We start from the raw sequence: 25,980 nt of genomic DNA, 5'->3' as shown, positions 1-25,980 counted from the left end.
CATTTCTTAATACGCCTTTTTAACTCCACAGCATAACCTGATGATAGCATCTCTCTGATCAGAGCACACAATGTATCTCTGTTTTTGCTTGCTCACCAGGTAATTTCTTTTCCAGTTGCTGCTGTTCGTCTTCTAATGCTGGTTCTTCTGGTAACCTTTGGTCTGCAGACACTGAACTTCCAGCAGATATGCCACTACCAGAGCGTACTCTTCTGTCAATAAAGTGATAATTCCAAGTTGTTTAAAAGAATCTATGCCTGCCAAATATATTTATGATTTAATGATGAAATTATAAATGAAATGCCATGATGAAATGTTTACTGATATTTAATGATCCCTCAGTGTTGCCTAGAGGATTTCACTCAGCCATCGCCATTAAGATAATAGTACCCTCTAGAGTCTCAACAGTACAGACCAGTGACCTGAAAAACCCAGTTTAAGGTTCACAGAACCATGCAGCTTCCAGATGTGTTCAACCCTGTCCCCAACATCTCTTACTTGTGACCAGTCTGAAGCTGGGGAAATGCCTATCTCAACTACAGGAAAAGTTGCAAAGACAGAGGAAGAGCTCAAGATAGTCAAGCTAAAAACAAGATCCCACATGGAATATGCAACAAAATTGTAATCTTCAGGAGGATACTTAAAGAACATGAAGCTACCATGTATGGAAACATCTTTTCATTGCTGTCACTGTCTTCCCAGCCATTTCTCCACAAAAAATGTGAAATAGAGGAACAGAAGTAATGACTCATCACTACTATTCACACACACAACTGCCAAAAACCTCAAATTTGCTATAGTGCAAATCCATATCATGTTTTGAATTCCAATACATAGTATTTGTTCTAAAGAAATATAGGCTTGAACTTGAAATTTATATGGCTAGACTAAGTTTTGGAAGGCATGCTAGCATAAAACATTGACCGAAACTGTATTCTTACAAGGAATTCTTGCTACTTCCAGCATCCAGTAACTGTACAAAACCAAAAAGCTACACAAGCATTTCCCATCAAGGCAGCACTCTGTGACATAGATGCAGTACAAAAAGGAGAGGGATTACTTTTCAATTTCTTCTACTTCATAGTCACAGGACACCTTTCCCAAATGAAATAAAAATTTAGGATTGAGATTCCAGAATTATAACCCATTACCTAAAAGAAGGTGGAATATACTCTGGAGGCAGTACAGGTGGCAGCGGCTGACCAGACATAGCTACATCAATTAAGTGCATAGCCAGAATAAACTCTTCAGCTGTAAGTTTTCCATCTTGATCAATATCAGAAAGATTCCTTTTTAAAGGGAAGGAACAAAGTAAGTAAACTCTTAAATATTAAAAAGCACTGTTAAAAAGCATAGTATTCAGTTTGAAATTAATTCAATTTTTCACTTTTCTTTTCCACACTACTTTGTTTCTTCAAAACAAAAAGCAAAACCCAAATGCTTCACTATTTCCCACATATCTCACACATCTGCCTGGAAACTATCTTTATAGCCATGGCTTCTACTTTGCTTGCTCTTTGAGTGCTGCCTGTACCAGATACTATGTAAATAACATTAATCAGTGGAGCTTTCTTGAACACTTTGTGAACATCTACTACACAGCATCATTTAGAAAAGAATCAGCTCAGATGTTTGGTAGAACTTTTTGGTTTGGAATCCTTCTTCCCCGGAGGCTCCTATTTCACATTCCAGAGCACACATCTGCATTAAAATCAAAGCCATTAACATTCTAGTCCTGACAAGCACAAAAATGTTTTAGCATTATACACTTGCCAAAAATTATGGAGTAACATCTCTGGATGACCTAAACCCGTCAGATGCACAAAATGCTTTTATTCATGGTAACATGGCATTGGACAAAATTTAACAGCCTAAACATCAGCTTTGTTTCACTAGTGTGCTGCACTTTAATCATGCAGGAAAATGTCTGATGATACTGTGGAAAAATCACAGATAAGCAACTGATACATTCTTTTGATGTCTGGAGGTACAGGACTGTTTTACAGGATTTAAATTTTGAAGACAATTACAGGCTCATTTGACCCATGTTTGTGTTAATGAACTGCTCAGGCTGGGGCATAAGAACAAGTCACTAGAATGAAAATCTAGCAGGCAGATATGATTGATCAGCTGTCCTAACAGTCTGGATCCACATCTTTGTACCAGGAATATGAGAACAGCTGCTACAAGAGTAGCTGACAGGCTACTTCACTGTACTTCACTTTGTGCATCTATGAATCAGTGAATCCAGACCCAATACAGACTGACAAATCTGGCCCCAGAGAACAGCCACAGGGGTTCCACTACCAGAGAGAAAGTATCAGAAAAAGGAGCTACAAGCCGGGCAACAAAAGCTGTAGGATCAATTCCTTATCTCAGTAGACTTGGCAATTTTAAATGTCAAAAGAGAGTTATGTTTAGAGCTCCTGCACTACACTGACATCATTCCCCTGCCCACACAGCCTGCTTGAACACTGGCAACAAGCACAGTATTTTTTGGTTAATCATCTGCTGGATGACCGAGTTGATATTTTTTTCCTTACAGTAGCTTTATTAGGAAACAGGAGGAGAGAGTGCATTTTAAGATGTAATACAAACATCTGTGCTTAGCAAAGAAAGGAAGTACAAATTAATTGCCACATTAAACTGACAACACAGTTGAAACCCTCAAGCAGGAGTCAGATGGGTTAGTGAGTTGACAACGGTTTTCAAGCAATGACGTAAAAAGTACAGCAGTTAATCAGAAGTAACATTCCATGTAATGATAAGAGCATACTAAACTTCCGCAAACAAGAAGTTGAAAGGAAAACAAGAAGCTGAGACAAATCCTTTTAAAATCCATTATTTTAAGTGTATGTAACTTCAGTCCCTTGGAAATAAGCCCTTAGAAACTCATCTAAAAGGCACAGAAGTCCCCCAAAAAAGCAGGGTTCTGGATTAAGCTTCCTTTTGTACTACCTGTTCAAATGTGTGAGTTTCACTGGTGCTGTATCACATATGGCCAGGGATGCGGAAGATATAGGAGGCTCAACATTTCGTCTGCCTAAAAAACTCATAATTGAAACCCAACTTACAAAACACCTATGTGCATAGTGTAAAAGATACTATATTTAAATTTTGTCAAGTAATATTAATATAAGCATATCAGTGCAGGTTTTGTTCTATAAAGTGTCATTTAACCAAAAGCACTGCATAAAGTTATACATTAAAAAAGCAACATGTAATGACTTATCAGTGGAGGAAGACTGAAAAGGGAGAAAAAGCCCACAGTATTCAGTATAGAGGTTCAAGTACTGTTCCCAGTTTGGAAATTGATAGATTTACCATATTGTAGCCAGCTGAGCCTGTGGTAAACTCGACTGCATAAGAATAGTTCTTGCTTGTGGACCTAACAAAGGGAAACAAAGATTAACAAACACATAAGCAACTTTCTCCTTTTCTTGCATTACCAAGTAGCTAAAGCACAAGCAGAGCTTAGTTCTGAATAGATAACACTGAAAAGATGTTATCAACATTAACTAGGCTCCCCCCACCAAAGGAGAAAACTAAAAAGAGCCTCATAACCTTTCCCCTCTCAATAACAGGTTAAATAAAAATAAATGAGAAAAAAGAAAAAAAAAAAAAGGCAAGCTATGAAAGTCAGAGGTAGTAGAACTAAGCCAGTGTATCATTCCAGTTTGTTTCTGAGACTGCGTAGGCACCCTCATCAGTGGATGAGCTGAAACTGGAAATGGCTGCACAAGTTTTCACATAACCCACTGTACCCTTTCCAAGAATTGTTTCCCAGCACCACCTTACTTTGCAGAAAATAAAGGAAAGAAGGTGATAAAATTATCCCAGCTAGAATGAATATTTGTTTCTAAACAAGATCATTAAGCAGTTGGGAGAGTCAAACAGAAAAATGCTGATGGCAACAACAGAGAGAGACACTAGTCCTTTACTATGGGAACAGCATTTTAAATGCTACTATAATTGGCTTTTTACAGATTGAAAAAAGGAAAGAACAGAAACTGCTTCAATACCTGTTAAGTGTCCACTCATTGTTTTATCATGGCTATTGAACAGCTGTCTGTACTTCAGTCGTGATGACTGAGGTACAGCCCACTCTGCCACAGGTGGCACACTGGAATTAGAAAAAGGATAAGGGTGGGGGGAGGGGGGAAGATGATTTTAAATTTATTCACATGAAGCTAACAGGTACAACAACATGACATGCTGCACAGAGATCAAGTTTTATGCTCAATATGGTTCTTTTCACAAATATTCCCTTCTACTCCCGAAACCACAACAGGTTTGATTTCTTGTTTGAAAACATTTATCATAATTCAGCATCTTAGAAGATGTTTTTTTACAAAGTTGAATGACAGGCCTAAGAGTTTTGCTTTTTTCTTTACTAGCAGAGAATTAAGTAACCTAAACAGCTCACAGTGAAAAGCCTTTACATAAACATACAACAGGAAACACCCGACAGCAGTCAGCAGAAAGTAATACTTCATTTTACCCTGTCTTTAACTGGTTGCGTTAGCCAAATAATTCATAAACTGATTAAGGAAAGCAAACGTAAAATATACTGAAAACATTTTAAAAGTGTGAAAAAAGCTAAATCTGAAAGCAATCAATGTGCTTGTAATGAAGCTCTAATGACAAAAATAATATTCCCCATTCTAATTCATTCACATAATAGGTTGTGTTGAGTGCTGTTATTTGTAGCTATGATTTCCCATGTTTGAAGGCTGATGCGTCTTCATACTGAAAAACAATGAGCACAGTTCTTCTGTCTTTAGGCACATTTAAACTTTGTCCTTTTTTGTTAAGGCTGAAAAAAGACACACACACAGAAAAAGCAGCCAGATTAAATAAGCATTTGTAACAGCACCAAATTCCAGGTTAAAAAAAATAAAATAAAAAGAACCAAGTCCAGCAAATCGCTCTTCCCTGTTCCACTGAGCAGATAGCACCGTAAAATCTTTCAAGGTTGAGCTAAGAAGGATTATGTGAACACTCTCACTCTACTAATTGATCTCACATCCTATTTTCACATGACAACACCTGAAACAGCTAATACCTCTATTTCTCTTTTCTATTTCCAAACTACTGTGCTGAAATAATCCTCCATCATAGGAACAAAGCAAAACCAAGCTGCATCTTAAATAATGAAAACAAGAATTGAAACTCAAACAAAAAAAAAAGCTGACTACTGAAGTTTTATCCATGTCAGTTCCTCCCTCACAAGTTTTGCCAGATTTGGAGTTTCCACACATTAAGTCTACTTTACTCTTTACCTATATTTGTACCTTGATCTGTGAAGTAAGGTTATTACACATTAAGTAATGAAACTCTCCTTCATAGATACTCAAATGGTACTTTTGGAGGAAAAAAAGGTTGGAGGACGAAACAGTTGACTCCTGTATGCCAAACACCATGCATGCCAAGAGTTCACTACTGGCGACTCGGCAGACAGAATTATAAAAGCACCACAAATGAAATTTTGAATTTCACCCTTCTCAAAATTCAAAATAATTCTCGGTTATGAAAAAAAACAAACAAACAAACCTTCAACTTTACCTTTCAATTTAATGGGCTTAGCTCTTCTTCCTCCCTTTCCATAAACTCTGCAAATCAACTACCTTGCTATCTGTTTTCTCCAAAATAAAACTTGAAGACATACACCAGTTCATAATTCAGCATTAGCAGCAGTCTGGGAAGGAATTGCTGGCAGACGTTTCAGAGTTACTGAAGTAACAGTGTGGAGCTGAGGAAGCTCCAGTCTCAGCCCAGAGTTAGAGAACCATGCAATTTCACCTCAGAAAAGAAATCATCTCACCTGAGGTTCAGGCCTCTGTTGGCAATAGAAGTGACCAGTAAGAGTCAGATATAGTGAACCCCAAAACTATAACAGCCCTCTTATGGAATATCTAGAAGCCATCTCAGATGAAGTTGCTTGAGCTCCATTCATTATAAATACTAAATGTTGTTATGACAAAGCAGATAACTTCTTGTATCTCTGAAAATTACATCAGAGCATCGCTATGTTCCTAATACTACTAAGTTTCAAAGAGAAAAAAAAATTGTTTGCTTTGAAAGATTTTTAATCCTATTTGACAATAGTCAGTAGTGTCCTTATCTAATACCAGGGCGCAAGAAAAATTGGGAAAATAAAAAAAATTAAAAAATAAATTAAATAACATCCCAAGCCATTTTCTCCTTAAAAAAATCTGTAGTACAGACCTGTAAGAAAGTTTGATTTATAAAGACTTGGGAAATTACTCTCTTACCCCCTCTAAGGAAGTTTGATTTTGTTAGATACATTTCATTTTGCCTAACCATACCTTTTCTTAGGCCTTGAAATAATCTAAAAGCCTTTTAGGTGATTTTTCATGCAGAACTTGAAGAATACACAAGAAACATTCATGTGAAATGCACTTAAAATATGAGAACTATTAAATATTTTGCTTTAAAAAATTAACCTACAGTTGCTAATTTTAAAGAATATTGCTTGTTGTTTTCTCACTAACAGGAGGAGGGCCTATGTAGTATTACACAATGCAGATTATGTTTACAGAAGCAAATGCTTTTCTAAAAATTAAGTTTCCAAGAGTTTGTAAATAGTGTCAACACATACTGTAATAGTTAATTATTATATTTCAATGATTCATTACTCATGGAGCATTCCTTGTGAAACCACAACATACTATGAAATCCTGAAGTATCTCAGCAGGAATTGATTTCTGCAAGTAAATATTATTTCAGAAAACAACTTTGTGAAAGAGAAGTCATTTTTCTAACTCTGAGGAACCAGATACACACATACGCTCCTTCCTTACCAACTTACCTAGCCACATCAAATGATTGTGCCTTTTGCAGTTTTGCATTTAGCTGTGATCCTGGACCAGATCTAGTAAAGGAAGTACTCTTTGGCAATGTGGCTGTAAATAACAGAATACATATATTATATTACCATTTTAAAATGTAGAATTTCAGTGTCGTTCAGTTAGGTTCTAACATCAAATACAAGCATTATGATCCTTTTGATGGTACCACTTTTAAAAATACCAAAATAAACTAACAACGTCTAACAGAATAGGCGAAAACACACTTCCCTCACGTTTTTACTTTCACAGTTTATGCAAACACTGTTGATATCAAATTAGATTGTGATTAATCCAATTAGATTGTGTTAGAAGTCATATGTAGTCCAGTATTTTAATGTAATCCCAACAAACAGCAGTACTTCAATGGTTATAAATATATCGTAGAGTACCATTTTCCATTTTGCTGGCAAGCTAGATTTATCACACCGCTCTTGTAACAGGGTTAATATTTCTCTCAACATGACCGACTGTTACAGTATGGTATGTCCATGTTTCTTTTTTTAACTTTTATACAAGTTTGCTAACCAATTACATTGGGCTAAACCAAAGTATAGTCTTTACCCAAAGTCACTCTTTAAAGTGAGTTAGAATGGCTAAATCCATGTCTACTGTTCTCTGGACCCAAAGAAAATGGCAAAATAATTTGTTAATAGCAAGAGAGTAAACAAAGTCTCAGTGTAGCATACCAGGATGAGCAAAAGCAGGCAGAGGCTGTATAACAGCAGGAGCTCCATTAGCCAGGGGAGGTACTGCTGCTGCAGGAACAGAAGATACTAATGGTGGAGACATTCCTACTACTGGAATAGATGCCATTGGCACTGGGGCAACTGATGTAAGAGATGGCATGCTGGCAATGCCCCCAATACCTAAGGGCAAGAGAAGGAGATTTTTTTTTCTAATCTCGAGACTCCTAATACGATACAACAATTTAACTGTAGCCTGCAACCCAGCAGTAAAAGCAGAATTAAAGAGCAAACTGAAATGGAAACTTTCACACAACCCTTGAAAGAACTCTTACAGTTCACTGCACCACTAGCATGGCAGGGGAACATAAAACAATGCAGAGGGAACAACGCAGCACTTTCTAATGTATGCATATAAGATCGCATTGGATTCAACACTAACCAAAAAAGTCTATTAGCATTTGCTGAAAAAAAGAATTGTTTGCCTCAAACTAAATGAAGAGCAGCACTGTCAACTTCCAGTGAGTAATGAACCCACAGCCTACATTTAGCCACAGCTGAAAAGAACAAGATTCAGGGTAACTGCTTGCAGCCTATTGTGAAGATGAAACAGTGCAAAGCTAATAAGGTAAAGCACAGTAATGAGGTATTTTAGGTGTATGCACAGTTGCATGGATAACAGGAAGGATAAGGAGTTCCAGTCATGCCAATAGGAAGAATAAGGGTGTGTGCAAACAGCTGAGATCAAGTCTACAGTGACTGAGAATTAAAATCACAGGTTTTGCTGGTTTCCTTGTTTAGTTTTATTATGCCTTTTCTCACTTAAGCCGGTATTTGATCTCTTCAATTTCACTGATTTCTTACAGTCAGAAATAAAACTGTTTTTAAAACTTGTGGAAGCAACAACTGATCAAACAACATGGTTGCACACAGCTTAACAAATGCACTGTTCTTTTTTCTTAAGGACAGCAGTGATTCTCAGGCCCAAACCAAATCGAGTCACAGTGACAACTAAAACAGAAATGTAAAGAACTGCTCCCTACAGAATACAGCAAAACATCAAGGTGTCAAACATGAGATTCAGCTTCATTTAGTTACTTTCCCCTCATCATCCCATTTTCCCTACTTTTTACCTTGAAATGATGGCAACTTTGGCAGTACTTAACTATGAGAACTGAATCAGCAGCTGTTCTAGCTAATCACAGTGCAGCGCTGTTTCTAAAATAACAGCAGAGGGATGCATTACTACCATGACTTGTAAAAAGTCAAAAAAAACATAGCTAATCTTGCCAAAGCTGGAGATTCCTTGATGATAATAGCAGTTCAAACAAAAACTCCATCACTTTGGAATGTATTAGCCCTCATATCAGATCCATCTTTTTTGCCCAGAATCACTTTTGCTTAAAACACACAGGGAGCAGTGTAAGGAGACCTGAAGCAAACAGGACCTCAGCTTATGCTATTCAGTGTGTTTGGGTGATAAAAATTCATTGAGATGGGTTTTCTTGAGCACACGCAGGCATGTGGCAGCATTTGGCTTTGAATTCACGTACTTTTAGAAGTATTTTTTCTTAAAAGTTTCTTTTAGAAACTGCAAAACAACAATCAAATTCAACTTAGGTTGCTACAATACAAGCTGACAAGGAGGAAAACAAAGACCTTACCAAATCCTGGGGCACTAGGCAGAGCAACAGGTGGCTGCTTCATGACAGGAGGCAGTGCAGATGGGAGTTGATAACCTTGTAGTTTTAATTTGATAAGTTTCATTGCTATTGAAAACTCCAACTGATCCATCCTCCCATCATTGTTCATGTCAGCTAGAGCCCTACAAAATACATGATTTTCACACTTAGATTCTTAAATTATGAACTTCAGGAACTGACCTAAGACCATGCACACAAAGGCATGTTCGTTTAAGACTAATTAATTTCCCTTAAAAATATTTATGCCAGGCTAAAAGTGATCATAAAATTGGACACTGTTTAAACCGAGAGCTTCTTTGCATGATTAATGAATATTGTTTAATTCACTTTTCAATTCTTAGAAGAATTACAGTGGAGCACCTAAAGAAGGATTAATGTAGTTCTACAAAAACCTTGCAAAATCACACAAATGAAAATAAATGGTACTGCAAACAGCACCACAGAGAATCAAATTATTTAATCTGCAAATCTGCACTTCAGCTGCACTTAAAATGAAACATTCTTTAATTCTGTGCACTTTACTAAACACTTGCTACATCTGCAAGTGTATAAATGTTTTCAGTTAAACAATAGTACTCAAGATAAAATATTGAGCCTAGACCTTGAATAGGCTTTCATGCAAAGCAGTCTGACTTAAAACAGTCTTCTTTTTGTTTCTTCATTTGATGGTTAAGAAAACCATGCTCAGCAGGGAATAGGGCTAGGCAGTTGGCGGGAGAAAAGCAGGAAGAAGAATGTTAGTTGCTGCAATTGCAAACCAGAAAAACAGAGTAAATGCACATTAGTAATGTGATCGGTTATAAACTTAGTTTTAAACATTATGCTTATTTCTTTGCGTTCATTTGGAGAATTAAGTGCACATTTCAGTATTGGAATAATAGACATCTGAAATTTTATGAGTACATTTATATGGCATGGACATGACAACGTAAAGGACCCTCGCAGACTAGTTAAACTAGAGCTTTATGTCTGATCAAATCCCTGTCAAGGAAAGCTTTCATGCAAGTATGTGAACAGTTATCAAAAAAGTACTGCAATAAATTGACAGTTATTTATAATTGAAAATTAAATAAGTAGACAGCCAGGTAAATGCAATGGCAAAGCATTCACAAAAATGAAATCCCTCCCACCACAGCCAAAAAAAACCCAGGAAAAGTCAACGAAGTGGCAGATCCCAGCAGCGGTTGCCACAGGCCAACCATACATCTTAAAGAGTTTCCCCTGGTTAGATCACCAATAGCATTTCCCCAAAAATGGAGACACTCCAACCCTTCCCAATACTTTTAAGACTGTATTTCAGCAGTGTCAACTGTCTTAATCCACTAATTTTGATGTCACAAGACTAAATAATACTACTGACAAACTGGCAACAGTATCTAAAGAAAGAGAAAGCCTGGTGAAAGAAACTATAGACTCTAAGGCTTACAGTAAGAAAGAAAAGTATACACTGCACCACTCCCTGAAAGATAATGAATTACTACATATATTTCATTGAAGAACAAGTTTTGGATGTGAGAACTTCTAGGTGTTATTTCCTGAAGCTTCCTATCACAGAGAAGTTTAATTTACACAAAAAAATCTGTCTGCTCTTTTATAACTTTAAACTTTCTTCTTATTCCACTACCACCAAGCCTTTGGGAGCCTAAATTTAGTATAAACTGGGACTATCCTGGGACCCACACAGCACAATGCAATTCAGATTCAAGTTTCAGTCACGATCACTTAGTATAAAGTTCATCTGACAAGTAATCAATAAAAATGATCCTACTGTAGCAGCCAGACTTGATGTATGGTAGTCCAACCAGCAGAAGGAAGAAGGAAGGCCAGCATGGCAGACCTGGGCCAAGAGAAGCATCAATTTGGAATGCATGCCTCCTCTTCTTTGCAGGACACCACTGCTCTAAAGTCTGCCTCAGCTTCTGATTACTCTTCCATGAAGAGCAAGAGACACACTAATGCTTCCTGATGTACTGGCAGGCTAAGTTAAAGAGGAAGATGCAATAGTTTTGTCTTCACACAACTTGCAGAAAGAAGTGGAAGAACCCTACTGAAAGCAGAAAAGCCTTCCTCTTATGAGTGTTAGCAACAAGGATAGACTGTAATAGCTGTTAATGATTAATGTATGTTATAAAATGAGAGTACAGTTACTTCTAGAAAATAGCTAAGAACACAAAGTAGGTTTCTCACATTTTGTTACTGAGGTTATCCGTATTTGGTTAATTCTGAAGTACAATGGCTTTCTCTGGACATAAAAATACTAAGAGTTTATTAGCTTCCATCTTATTCTTCTGTCCAGTGGGGTGTATGTACCACAAGCCACTATAAATAAACCTGCAAAAAGATTGCACGTATGCAGTATGTAGTGCTTTTCCTCCTATACAATGAAATGGGTATAAACCTCAAAAATACATTTATTATCTCTCTAAAATTTTCTCTACAATTGATTTGTTTGTATCAACTCAAAATTCCTGTAAAAAGTCCAAATTAATTTTTAAGGATTTCATAGCTTAACTATGACAATTAAGACTATCCACTCTGCTTATTTTTCAGCTGCAGGATGGAAGTGTCCCACAACATGCTGTAGAATTTTTGCTGCCCAAAATCACTTCTTAGGCTTATAAGGAATAGTATTACTCAGTTCATTTCATTTTCTTCTTCATGCACCTTTTACTTTTTACTATCAAAACAGTTCATGAAACATCTATTAGTCACCACCTATTAACAGCAATGTTAGAAGTCTAACTTAGGAAAAAAACATGCTGCAGGTCTTACAAACCCAAAACATTCAAGAAGCAACAGGTATTTGGAATGTTAGAATGTCAGAAACTTAATGGCTAAATGTATATTTTGAAGCACTGTCATTTGTGGGGTTTGCAATAGAAACTGAACTGACATACACTCAATGAATACTAAGGGTGAGAAAGCCTCATTAGAAAATTAAGACTCTGAAGAACACTAAAACCCAGGAGTAGATAATTTGATTCATTTAGCTGATGCTTACAAACAGACAGCACACCTTTTTGAAGGCAACCAAAGAAAATTAGAAAATATTCAACAAGTAAAATGTGTGGTGTTTTTAATGAAAGTTCAGTTCAATATTTGCTTATCCATTCTTCTGTCAAATGCCCAGTCGAAATGGGGAGTGAAAAACAGGCTTGTATGGCTAGAAAGTTGAGGATGTGCATAGGAACAAAGCTAGAGAAATTGATCCTGATAAACCTGTTCTAGCAGATTTTGGACTGCACTCAAAGAAGTCAGTGGTCTTCCCAAAGACAGCTTATTCCTCAACATACAGAGAAGTCAGTAAGCTCCATAGTGACCAACTGGCACCAACAGCTCAAATAAATAGTCACAGAGTTCCCTACATCTTTGCTTTCAAGCAAAATAATTACACAGGTTGTATTTATAATAGTCGTATTTGTTCAACCTAACAGGCTTCTACACTTACAAATATTCTGACTTACAAAATTTAAGCCTTTCCATTAGTGAAGCACTGGAAGAGTCCCTCAATAATTGCCATGAAAATACAGTAAAAGTAAATAGCATAATGTAGGCAACCTTGATTCTCCAGGCACTGTTTACAGAGTCTGCTGCTAGAATACTGTAAGTCTTTGCATTCTACATAAGAAAATATTAATTGTCCAGTAATAAGAAACTTTGATGTGCACCAGTCTCTCTGCTTTAATGAAATCCTATTCACATACTCATCAGTAGCTTTTAATTTTGTCTGACCACCTGTTCAACTCATTTACTCTACATCAATGGCTTTGTTATTTAACTTAACAGCACAAATTTGTAAGAAAAATTATGTACACACTACAGAACTTATACATTCTGTATGTAAGAATGTATACATTCTTACAGCATGCTAACAAAAATCAGCTAGTCTTACAAAATCTTTAGTGCAAGAATAAGACAAATTTTAAGTTCTAATTACTGAGCCTAGTATCATGCTGTCAGATTGCAGTGCTATTTTTGAATAAACATCACCTTAAAGGCAGTGAGTGGCTGACAGTACACACAACCTCCTCTGCTTCTAATGAAATTTGGAAGAATGTAATGTCCTTAAATTTGTTTCATTTAAGGTCTGGCCGGAACCAGTGCAGAGCAGTAAGTAGATTAAACCTTGACTAAATATTTATCATATTTTATCCAACAGGCTTGTGATTATAACAGGGGTTTTCTAATGAGAATAGCTGCAGTGGGCTTCATCACAATGCTAGGTTTCAGGTGCTGACAAAACTGTTCCTCTGCAGATCTTTTCCTCTTCCTTTATCTCCTCTTTTCTACAGCATGCATTCTGCATTTATGAAGCACAGAAACTGATCATGTACAGGTTTTTTTTTCCATCAAATATGATTATGACCAGCCTATAAAATGTCTACCTCTATGAAAACAGCAGAGTGTTAAAACAAGGAAATCTCCTTGCAGTTCAAAAAAAATCTGGATTTATTTAGCTTTACATTCCCATATTAGATTATACAATCACATGTTGCATTATAAAATGCAGACATAATTAGTGAGAAGAAATTATGTCTTTAGCATCAGTCATTTAATCAATACATATGTAGTAAGACTTACAACTCATATAACCTCATATTACCTTACACCTCATACAAGCGTGAGAGTACAACCCTTTACTCCCACACTTGGACACAAATTTAAGAAGGTTTGAGAAGCATGTCAGAAATCAGTAAGTCAACCAATGGCTTAAATCTGTCCTGGAAAAAATAAGTTAACTCTAAATGCACGAAAAACAGATGGCATTGATTATTTTAGTTCTCATTTAATTCCAGAGAAACAGGCTACATGGAAGTTGCTTTTTGAGGCCACCATTCATAACAGCTTTAGAAGAAAGCCAGATTATTGCCTACTTAAAAACACTTATCTTCTGAGCCACTGCAGTCTCAATTCAAAGCCTACTTAGAGCCTTCTTAATAGATTACCAGCTTGGCAGACTCCAAAGCTTGTAAAAGGTAGAACAGTAAGTATGTTGTCATGACAGACCTTAATAATTCCAGTAATTTGCTCTACTGAGGTCCTGAAGACTTTTCTTAAATGAATGATGAGTAGAAGGGACACAGGAATTCTCAATGCTAAAAATCATGGAGGTGCTATTTTTAAGGAACATGAATTCTGGGGAAGCTTTGATTAATAGCAGAAAGAAATTACAAGATATACTCCTTAGCTTATCATCCTCTAAACAATTACATCAACTGCATAATATTCTCAAAGCAGCTCTTGAGGCAGAAGACATTTAACTGGTACTTCAGCTACCTAGCTAGCATTTCCTGAAGTTCCAGTCAAAACAATTTTTTCATGATACAAAAAAGACAATTCAATTTTAATTAAAATTAGACAGTCAAAATCCTTATATTGCTCATGCCAATAAAACACTCTCACCCATGAAATAATACATTTGGAAACTCAGAGAGATACAAGGTTTGCTTTTACTGTGAAGAGCTCTGAAAGCAGTAAGGTAAATCAATCATTGGGCCAATCCTTCCCCAGTTCCTTTCCCAGTTGCGTTTTTCTGTACAATAACTTTTATAGCCAACAAAACAGATGAAACTTTGTATTAACATAAGGCTGTCTACATACAGCTGTAGGTAATCCTTCATGAAATAAATGCTGGGCTCTTAGGTGGCAAGCAGATTAATACTATCAACTGCATTCACAATAAGTCATGAAGAATAGGAAAACACTTCTAAAACACCACATACACACAGCTACATATTTCTAGGATCAGAAAATTAATTTGAAGAGTTTCACAAGTTGCTCTAACTCAGATAAACAAGTTTCCTTCCTTAAAGACTGTTGTACCTCCCGTTCTCTCCCACTAGTAATTATATTCTCTCTTAAAAAAAAAAATAAAAAAAAAAATACATCTAGTCAAGAAATAAAGAATTCGGACATAAAAGAACTTTTATGCAGCTCATCTGTCTCAGAGATTTTGGGATCTCTGCTCCAGAACTCCCCCCCCCGCCCCCCCTTAAAATACTCATGGATCTATGTCCATGTTACTAGAGATTTAGATAGGCAACATCAGAGTATTGCTATTAATCCACAAAGCAAGTGTGCCCCTTTGAGATCTTACCCCTGGCAGCTAAGACAAACAATGATTCACATTTTTCTATGCAGTCTTGAGCATATTGTGATGTCCTCTGCAGCCTGCAAAGGACTTCTTGCCACTAAACAGTCTGACTTCTATTGTTTCTGTGGGACAGCAGTAATCTATCGTAGGTTACAAATAAACATTCACTGATAGATCAAAAGAGTTAAATCATTCAAGTTGTGGAATAAAAGGAGGATGTTCCTTTTTTTATTTTTTATGTTTAAGAGGAAGACCTCTACCACTACGCAACTGTTCTCCTACTTGGTTATTCTAATTCCAACTGGGAATATATATAAGCGATCTAGATTTTTACTTAAATATTTACTTTTCTTACTTCAAAGATAACTGAAAAAGGGAAGGAGACAGTGAGAAAGGCACATCTACATACTTTTTTATGATTTATAAAGGCAGCATGAATAAGTTTTAGTTCAGCTTTATTTAAAAAATGTGCAAGTTCAGGCCTGGTCTCTATGACAACTACGGAACTAGTGGAATGATTCCCTCCCTTCTCAAGAGGCTGAAAAACTGAATAATTCAGAGAGGAAGAGATTTTTTATCAGATTATTTACAATCATTCAGTTTTCTTAACACCTATTTTAAGCTAACGCCTATGGAACATTTTTTGAAGAAAGGATACCTTGTTTAAGACAAAACTTTTTTCCTTGTTTAATTAAAAGGCGAGAGAAGTTCCAAAGGAACATTTGAACTTTCACTGCATCTAAGGCAAATAAGATAACCAGACCAGATTTGATATTTGTAAGATAAAGAGAATTTTAAAAGAAAATAAGCTATTTATTTAAAAGCCATGTAAATCCAGCAATGTAAACCCTATGTTTCCAAAGCAACTGTTTTTCTTGCAAGAATTCTTTTCTCTCTCCAGTCAGAACAACATTCTGCCTTCAGAAATCTTTACTACATTAAAACGTTTTTATAACTGCAACACACTACTCTTTCAAACAGTTAAAAACAGAGGAAAAGTTAACAGGTTTGGCAAAAGCTATCCATCCCTCTGCTGCTTTTTTCAAATCTAGAATTTGACCAGCATTATTTCACTCTGTCTAGCACCAAAGTCTTAGTAATAATGTAATTTATATAAGTTATGAACAATCCATGCAAGTTAGCATGCTGAAATCATATAATTTGGAGCAGAAAGAATTACAATCCTGAACGAAGAAACTGGCAGATTGCAGAAATGTACGTAATGTGTAATATACAGCAATGGAGATTCTGATCTGTCTAAACTCACCAAAGAATAGTAAAAATTTCAAGCTTTCAAGTTGTACCTCCAACTACAACAGAAATAGTCTATGCCAGTCTTAATTTTTGTAACAAATTTTGCAAGGTTCGTACAAGGTCTCCCAGTAGAAGATTTTTAATACTAGTTACTGTGCTTAGCGGCTGTGTTAGTATGGTTTTAATAAAGTTGAAAGCATTTAGTAATTTGAAAAGAGAGTTGCAAATCGCCAACTTCAAAAATGCCATTTGCAGAAGGATACCTGCTTCTAATAACTGAACTAGTAACTAAAAAACACAGCTGAAACATACTACAAAACATTACCTTGTAGACCTTTGGAATGCACACTGAACTAAATTGTTGATTTTAAACACCAGGCTGTGAAATACAGTTACTGTCCTGGTCTGTACCAGTAAGCTTCATTCTATGACATAACTGCAATTCTCCCATCCCCTCCCATATACTCACCATATCTGTGCTAATACCGGTTGAGGTAACCCAGATTGAAAAAAAAAGTTTCTAGCTTGATCACCTATAAAATAAATAGGACATCATTTTAGAATATGCTAAAAATACCTGCAAGAAGAAAGAGGAAATAATAAGTCAAAAATATCTAAACAGAAACAACAGTAAAACCATAAATACTTAATGCTAGACATACATAACAGAGTATAAGATTTAAACTTCTCTTGTCCCTTGCAAACCTACCAGATTATTTCCAGCAAGCATGTCCTGTTAAAGTCTGAGACAATCAGCACCACATGAAGTCAACTGTGCATAAACATATAGGGAAATGGGAAGCTCATGGTTCACAGTCCCCAACCTGCATTTATGGTTCTGTTTGCAGGAATCCTACACCTTGTGAGAATAAGGAAATTTTTTATTCCAGGAAGGTATGTATCAATATAAACTCCATCTTAGATTTCTTTGGAAGTATAATGCCAGTCAACTAGCACAAACTAAATAAAGTGATCTTTACCCTGATAAGCCACTATTAAAGAAAGCAATGGTATATTTGGTATATTTCCAAGTCATTTTCCAACTATCAGTTTAAGTTGAGGATAGCAAAACAGTTACAAAAGGATTAGGCATTTGGAAATAATGTGGTCTGTAAAGGAAATTTAAAACAGAACAGAAATAGCACTAAATATCCAAGGAGGTCAATAAAGCCAGTATTATTTTGCACCATATCTGTTATGTAACATTAGCAGAAACAATCAAACTGTATACTTGGAGGCATGTTTGGCTCTGATGAGATGCTGCTAAGAATCTAATTCCAATTTCACACTCTGGAAATCTTCTGGATGGATCAGACAGTAAGAAAGGAAAAACACTTCTATACCTTTCACTTCAATTGAGCACCAGAGTTTAGATAGCTCTAAAGAAAATTAAATGCAAAAAAAAACAAACTGACAAAAAGTAGGCATCCTATTGCTTTTAAAACCAAAACAAATCAGTGGTGGTCCATGAAAATTTAGTAGTATCAGTATAATTCCTTTACTTGCAGCTTTGCTTCCCACAACTTCAATTGATTTTGCAATTTAGAATTTTTAAAAAGGTCATTCGTGCTGATTTCACTTGTTTAAACAATCAGTTTCTGAAATAGATTTCAGTTAAATTGATACACCCTCATTTATAGAGTTCTTAACCTATTAGTGTGTTAGCATGGTGGGTTGACCCCAGACAGAAACTAAGCACCCACTCACTCTCTCACTTCCTTCCCCCCAGCAGGATGGGGAAGAGAACAGGGAGAGCAGAAGTGAGAAAATTCAGAAAACTAGTTGGCCTCAATAAAGACAGTTTCATAAGTGAAAGAGTAAAACAACAAACCAAGACATGATGCAAAGGTAATTACTCACCACCTTCCTCAAGCTCAGGCTCTGAGCAATGGCTACCTTGGAAAACAACAGTCCCCCTTCTCAGTTTTTGCTGAGTATGGTGGTATGGCATAACCCTTCAGTCAGTTGAGATCAGCTGTCCCTGCTCTTTCTCCTTCCCAGTTCTTTGACCATCCCCAGCCTACTCACTGAGTGCAGAGTAAGAAATCGTGAAAGCCTTGAGGCTTTGCAAACACTGTTCAGCTATAGCCAAAACATCCAAAACACAGCACCATACAGGCTGCTGTGAGGGAAGTTAACTCCATCTCAGGCAGACTCAGCACAGTGAGCTAATTCACTGAGCACATCAAAAGCACTATAAATATCACCAGGCATCAGGGTGATTCCACATCCTAAATTCCAGCTCTACAGTTCATAAGTATCAGCTGGCTCTACACAATAGAACTGCTTTACAGAGCAGTTGTAGAATTATAAATAATTATAAATCATTTTAATCCTACTTACAGAAAAATTAAGTGGCATAAACCAGGTATATAGCTGGTAAGTGCCAGAAAAACACCAGAAAACATCAGAAAAGATGGGGTTGATGTGGCAAAGCATTGGAAAAATTGGATATAAATTTTTCATTTAGGCAACATTCTCATTTATGCAATTTTTCATTTTAAAAGCAAGATCTGCCCAATTTTATAAATTTGTATGCCCAAATGTCTCCCAGGCAACTCTCTCCATATTTAGGCTCATTAGTTAAGACTTTATTAAATGAAATTAGAAGTGAAAACTATTTCATTACCAGTGATAAATCCAGATGTTGGTTTCAGACTGTGGAACTGCTGATCGTGTTTAGCTCTCTCCTCCACAGTAATAGCCCAGATATCCAGGTTGCCTAGTTCAAAAGAAATGGAGAAATAAAATTAAGAAACATTATCTAAAAACTACACTATTTGTATTTCTGAGTGTAATTATAATCATACACACAGATTATAATTATAATGATAAACATACACACAGAAGCCATTCATCCAAAGCCTATAGTTGAAACCTTAAATAGCCAGTTAGGACTTATGAACTTACCAGAACTATGTGATACCAAATGAAGAGGGCTGCTGAGCACCGACTTATTTACCTGGCTCATTCAAAAATTAAAGTTACAACCAGGCTACTTAAAGAGCAATCAAACTTACAAATGGGCAACAAAAGACAACATCAGCACACCAGAGGATACAATGCAGATAGTTCCTAACACTAGATATTTAGGGGGTTGCAGATCATTTGCCTCTCAGTGTATACACAGCTGAAATGCAAGTTCTTTTAACTGAAAAGATACCTCAAATAATCAGTTGTGTACTACATGGTTTTGCACTATTGTAAGAGAAGAATTCTCCTTACTTGTCTAGGAAAAGTGTGATTCAACCAGATAGTAAACATTTCTCATGGGCAACAACAGCACAGGAAAGTGTGCTCCTCATTCTTCTGAGAATAAGAAATCTGAGTAAAAATATGTTACACAGACAGATTCTTCACATCACACTCATAAATTGGAGGTGAATATTTAGTTTGCATTAAGATGCTCTACCCTTCCCCAGTGCAATGCTTTCTCTATTTTTGCAGCAGTTTCTCTCCTCTCTCTCCTCTTGCAGACTTTTCACTTCTATCCTCCAGATTATTTGTACTCAGAGCAAACATATTTCAACTTCCACTGGAGACCTCCAGGCCTCCAATGAACTCTCTAACACCGTGTTTCAGGTTTCTCTGAACAATTTCTAACAAGTACAAATCCTGGTTTTAACATCTCTACAAGTACATTGCACCAGTGTATCTTCCTGTAACTCCTACACTATAGGAACGTAGTGATATGAAAGCATCCAGTTAATGGAATCACTGTTTTATTGAAGTAATAGTAAAAGATAAAATGTAGACTTGCAGAAAAATACAGAGGAGATTCAGCATTCACTCTGTCTCAGCACTAAATTCTCAGAGATTAAATTTCAGGTAATAAGGTCCACAAACATTTACAGCAAGTATTTCAAACTACTTCAAGACTATAGTAAGATAATATAATAAGTAATATAACTGCTTGCAGAACCAGACTCAGCAGTTATGAAGAACATGAGAATTCCCCGTCTCCTGAATTACTGCTATTTAAAATCTACTTTCATGTGGCAAAATGTACTTTGGAGAGAAAAGAAAGTCGACAAGGCAAAGAAAAACATTCCTTTAAATAGTAGATTTCATTGACAGAAGAAAAACTATATTCTTGGTAAAAAATTATCTCAGTTTCAGGTAATCTATATATTTCTAGAAGCAGACAGGCTAATAATATCTAATTCAATGAAAGGATGTATTAAGATCAGTCCAAAACTTCAAGAATGTTAGTGATTAAGCTCACAGAAACACTGTAAACAGATTTCATGGCTGTGCTCCCTGTGGGGATGGAACAGGATTCTTTGGATGAACATCCTAAAGCACAACAGTTCAGGTAAGCAATTATCTCCCCCATCTTCTCATGAACTGGCTCATTCAAAAATTAGTTACAACTCTGGACAGGAGGAAAGGAATAGTGTTGATTAAGACTTTATGACCAGTATGCAGACTGAGCCAACCAGAAGCAGATGAACATCTCTCCCTGTATTGGAAATGACTGCTCCTGCCTAAGATGCCAAGGCTGGATGTGGCAGAAAGAATTTCTTTATAAAGCAGAAAGACAAAAAAAAACGAACAAAGAAACCAATACGAAATTTGCAATGATTTGCTGGCTCGCTCTCTCTCAATTTGAGGTATGCATGATCCAGTACCAAAAAACCCAAAAAACCCAAGCAACTCTCCACCGCCAAACAACAAAATACCCCAAACGCAGCTGTTCCCATCCTTCTACAAAGAAGTCAGTAAAACACAAACCTAAAAACTCTTATGGCATGAGGTAACTAAAAATGTATTCTATTAACTATTTTATCAACAAATTTTGTCGATTTGTTCTCTGGAGTCTCTGTAACTGGAACACATGCACAATTGTCAATATTTACTCTTCCAGATAGAGATTCAGTTGGTATTGAAACAATAAATCTCCTTTAGGATATCTACTATGAGAAACAAATATCAAAGGAGCCAATGTTAAACCAAGCAAGCCTAGTAGCTTCTCTTCAGTCAAAAAAATATGGCTGGCATCTCTGGCATTGCCTTATTTCCATCTTCTGTTATTTGAGGAAACAATAAGAGCCATGGGAGGACATGTGGCAAGATCTTACTCAACACTAAGCCATCGTTCATGGTTTCAGATCCTGGATGCCAATACAGAGGTGGTTTGGCTTTTCAGTACAGTTGGGTACAAAGAAGGCAGTCACCAAACCACAAAATTAACTCATAAGCAAGCTATTCTCTATGCAACAGCAAGCCTCTAACCATCTTTTCTTTGACATGGCTTAGCAATCCCCTCATCTGCAAAAGGGAAGCAGTGGGCTCTCATATGAAATGAGCACTTTCTTCTCCTGGACAAATCAACAGAAGGTCAGGCATAGCACATTTCCCCCAGCAATTACAAAAATCCAACCAAACCTTTTATTTTATTAGTCATCCTTAAAAGTAGCTGTGTTCTGGAATATAAATGAGTCACCCAATTTAAAAATTGGGTGCTGTGCTCTCTCCATACACAAGCTGACTTGAAAGATTCTTTAAAAAGAAAGGAAGTGAATTAAAACCAAAAAACATCATTACTGCTATTCACAAGGAGAGGGATACCAGATATTGCACATTTGGAGTGAGGGCTGTCCCAAGATGGAGACAGCATAAATCTTCTCCTCTCCATCTTGTTTGGTGACTACAGGTAAGAGAAAATGTTGCATTCTCTAAAGGATGATAAATTTCCCCATAAAAACTGGAATTTTCTTGACACCATTTGTTTCCTCTCACAATATTCTTAGACTTTTGCTGTCATTCTTCTAAGAGGAGGTATGATGCTCCTTGGTAGACTTGGTTCAAGTGTGAATATCATAACAAACTCCCCTCACACTGCACTACAAATTAAAGCTATTCCAGAAACTACATTAGCCCCATGCTTATTTCAGCTTCCTCTTTGTAGAACAGTCTGATGCACTACACAGAGGCCCTTCCTGGATTTTTCAGATGACTGAAGTTTGAGATGCTCTACCTTCCTCTATTATAAATGGAGAGCTAAAAAAAAATACAGCACCTTTGTTGTAATCTAAACATGGGTTTAGGGACAATAAGGAAAAGAAATTTGAAGTGATAGTATCCATAGACATCTGCAGTGCTTTTTAGTAACTAAAAAGTTCAGGAATCCTCAAAGGAAAAAGCATTTCCACTTCTTAGTCGTAACTACTGCAGAATGAGGCTATGTCCTACTGCCAGTGGCTGAGTGGCCTAGACCTACCTGCCCTACAGTTACAAACTATAGGACTGTAATGGATCAATGCACAAAAAGGGATATAGCACAGCTTTTCTGTTTGACTTTTCTGAGATGCCTCAACAAAATTGTATGTTTTCTCTAATGGGTCTGCATAAACATCACAAAATCACATAAACTATCATTTCAGAAAGATACTCCACAAACAGGAACACTTCCATAGAGAACATATTCAGAAAGCAGCAGATTTATGCAGAGTTTTTGTGTATCAGAATAGCTCAGAATACACTATAAACAACTTACCCCCAAAAGGTGTTGGAAACTGAGCCATGGTTCTGCAAGTTTTAGCTTGTTAAGAGATGCCTGAAAGAGAAAAACCAAAACAGGTAATCAATTACAGTATCCTCCATTTTCAATATATTTTCTGTACTACCATACAGAATCATAGAATAGTTAGGGTTAGAAAGGACCTTAAGACCATCTAGCTCCAACCCCCCTGCCATGGGCAGGGACACCTTACACTAAATCATATCACCCAAGGCCTCGCCCAACCTGGTCTTGAACACTGCCAGGGATGGAGCATTCACAACCTCCCTGGGCAACCCATTCCAGGGCCTCACCACCCTAACAGGAAAGAATTTCCTTCTTATATAATTAATTAATACAGCAAAAATAAAGGCAATGAAGAAGTAGGAGCATTTAAATACTATCAGCAAAAACTGTTACAAGAGAACTAATTTTTTGGAACCACGCTACGCATCCATGAGTGAGTTTTCATGTTAGCAAACAGCTACATTTCAGTTCTGTTCCAAGAATGCCCTCAAAAACAATCTTCACTTACAAACTATCACTGGTCTAGTAAAGAAGAGAGTTAAGTCAGCTACAACAGACAAGATCTCAGCAACACGGCTCAAGGCTACATTACTTTATGGCACGTTAGAGCTCTGCTCATACTTAAGAGCAAAATTGGCTCTATTTCCAACTGTTGAAAACATACAACATTGTCAGCAATTTGGTTTTTATTCCTGAGAGAAAAAAATCATGAAATGCACCATCTTGCTTGGATTTCCTTTGTTTTAAACAAAGTACATTAAAAACTGAAACTAGATTTCAAGACTGCTTTACCCCAAACTAGCCCACAAATTTAATAAGTACATCCCCATGAACAAAGTGCTAAAGGTGACATGGCAAGCAAAAACGCATTGGTTGGTGGGAGACATTCTTAACACTGCTTGCTTTTCAAATGAAAGCAAACTTCACAGTCTAGAAATTTAATCTTTAAAGAAAAAAGGGAAAACATTTTTCTTACTCCACACAAAGACTGACATGAACTGCCTGAGCTAAGAGGACAATAGCTAGCAATGGAGCCACAAAACAATACAAAAGCAGCCTCTTGTCCTACTAGATTCCACTCGTGTTTTCCAGGCAACAGGAAAAAAGCAAAAGGAAACAGAATCAGGAGAATAATTTAGACTGTTTGAACAGCAGCAGAAATTTATCAATATCACTAAGAAAAGGCACTAACTTCCATGAACAATTTCCTTTTGTCTGAATTTCTTGTTCGCTCCCCTCCCCAACCCTCTTTCACACTTCCCACATACTCTTGGCTTCCAACTTAGGAACCTACTATATATACACACCACAGATGTCACTGCAGAAAAACCCACAGCGCTTTTATAAGCCAGTCTCCCCATCAGTTGTAATTGAGGGAACTATGAGAAAAAAGCTATTTTTTTTCCTCATAACTTGGCAGAGCAGCCAAGCGTGGTACATGACTCAGAAACCTTCTCCCAAATGCCAGGTAACACAGCCGATGCTAATTCCATGCTCAGCAAGCATTATCTCAAAAGTTTAAAACCACATGCAAACTGATACAGTATTTTCAGAATAAGCTATTTCAGTAGTATGGTTCTTCCAAAAGCACTTCTCAAGTGCTAGATGACCAGCACTTTAATCTCAGCTTATACTTTCTTACTGTACTCTGTTAAAGGCAATGGCTCTATTATGTTTCTATTTCTTAAACCTGCAAGCAAATCCTAGGGAAGGAGAAAAAAAAAGAAGAAAAAAAACAAAATAAAAAACAAGAAAACGGAAGAGTTTTCCGAACTTCCACACATGCACCATGGAACCTTACAACACAGGTAGTTTTTACACTTGAGTGTTAAAAAGGTAACAGGAGAGAGACTGGCAGAGCACAGATTCTCTTCCTACTTCAATTTCCCAGAGTTTGCAGAAGGACAGGAAAAGCATCCAGGACAGCCACAGGAGGACAAGAGACTTGCAAAGGAGAACTAGAAGGTGGGTTGGGGGACGGATGGGGATGGGTGGTGCTTGTTTTGGGGTTTGTTTGTTTTTTTTTTTCAAGATAATAAAGCTTAAGTATTGTAAATACTAAGATAAAAGAGTGAATAAAAAGATTAAAAGTGTTCAGCCACTTAAGGGAAGATACACCTCCACAGGTTACTACTCCAAATAAATTGGTAGTTTATTCCTGCTTTACCTTGAACACATCAGAAATGGGTGAGGGAGTGGGAATTCTCAAGACTAGCCCTGTGCTGGATGCCAAAGGAAGTATAAAATCATTCCAAAGAGCTTCTGGAGAGAAAGAAGAGGGGGAGGGGAGAAGGAGGATGGGGTTAGCAGCAGAAAGCAGATTAAATAGTGATAGGTAAAATGGAGAAAAGGAGAAGAAGGCTATGTTTAAACTTGAGAGACTGAAAAAGAAAATTAAAGAAACTGCAGACAGACACCCAGTGGAAAGCAAACAGAGGGAGATAAAGATCAGCGTACTCCAGGAAGAGAGCAATTTAAGTTTGCTGTTTATTGCCAATATCACACCCAACTTCCACAAACAGAGGTTTCATTTTACATGCCCAAGGTGACAGCGTAAGCCTTAACTCTGCAGGAATCAAACTTCACAACTGTGTACAGTTGATTCCAAAAGCTCGGGGTTTGTTATATAGGAAAACGAAGGCTAAAAGACATCATGAATTTCAAAGCATTCCAATATTGACTTCATAGGCTTTTGATTAAGTATAAAAAAGCTGGACAACCTGCCCTGTGAGGAAGCCTGAAGGGCTTAGGTCTTTTCTCCCTTGAGGAGGTTCAAGGGGTACCTCATTAGAGTGTTCCAGTACTTATACAGTGGTTACAAACAGGACAGAGGCTCTCAAGACAG

At 36.9% G+C, this 25,980-nt stretch overlaps 1 protein-coding gene across 9 annotated transcripts in view; it reads right to left on the bottom strand.

Moving 5' to 3' along the window:
• ITSN1 (intersectin 1) overlaps positions 1-25,980 on the bottom strand; it is a 137,322-nt gene that overhangs the window by 82,960 nt on the left and 28,382 nt on the right. For 7 of the 9 annotated variants that reach the window (XM_062622251.1, XM_062622253.1, XM_062622252.1 and 4 more), the window contains exons 2-11: positions 23,106-23,165; positions 19,236-19,328; positions 17,076-17,139; positions 9,220-9,380; positions 7,559-7,738; positions 6,833-6,926; positions 4,023-4,123; positions 3,325-3,388; positions 1,152-1,289; positions 97-212 (exon numbers count right to left, since the gene is read on the bottom strand). In XM_062622251.1, the coding sequence (XP_062478235.1) occupies positions 97-212; positions 1,152-1,289; positions 3,325-3,388; positions 4,023-4,123; positions 6,833-6,926; positions 7,559-7,738; positions 9,220-9,380; positions 17,076-17,139; positions 19,236-19,328; positions 23,106-23,133 (1,039 nt within the window). In that variant the 5' untranslated portion in view covers positions 23,134-23,165. Of the gene's footprint in view, positions 1-96; positions 213-1,151; positions 1,290-3,324; positions 3,389-4,022; positions 4,124-6,832; positions 6,927-7,558; positions 7,739-9,219; positions 9,381-17,075; positions 17,140-19,235; positions 19,329-23,105; positions 23,166-25,980 lie in introns of those variants that run through there. The other 2 variants (XM_062622258.1, XM_062622259.1) reach the window with 2 other exon arrangements.

This window comes from Pezoporus occidentalis, unplaced genomic scaffold (assembly GCF_034315485.1).
Source record: "Pezoporus occidentalis ecotype Australia unplaced genomic scaffold, CSIRO_AGI_Poc_V1 ctg24, whole genome shotgun sequence".
NCBI lineage: Eukaryota > Metazoa > Chordata > Aves > Psittaciformes > Psittacidae > Pezoporus > Pezoporus occidentalis.
The sequence above is the reverse complement of the archived record's forward strand: the minus strand, read 5'-3'. Positions and strand labels throughout refer to the sequence as shown.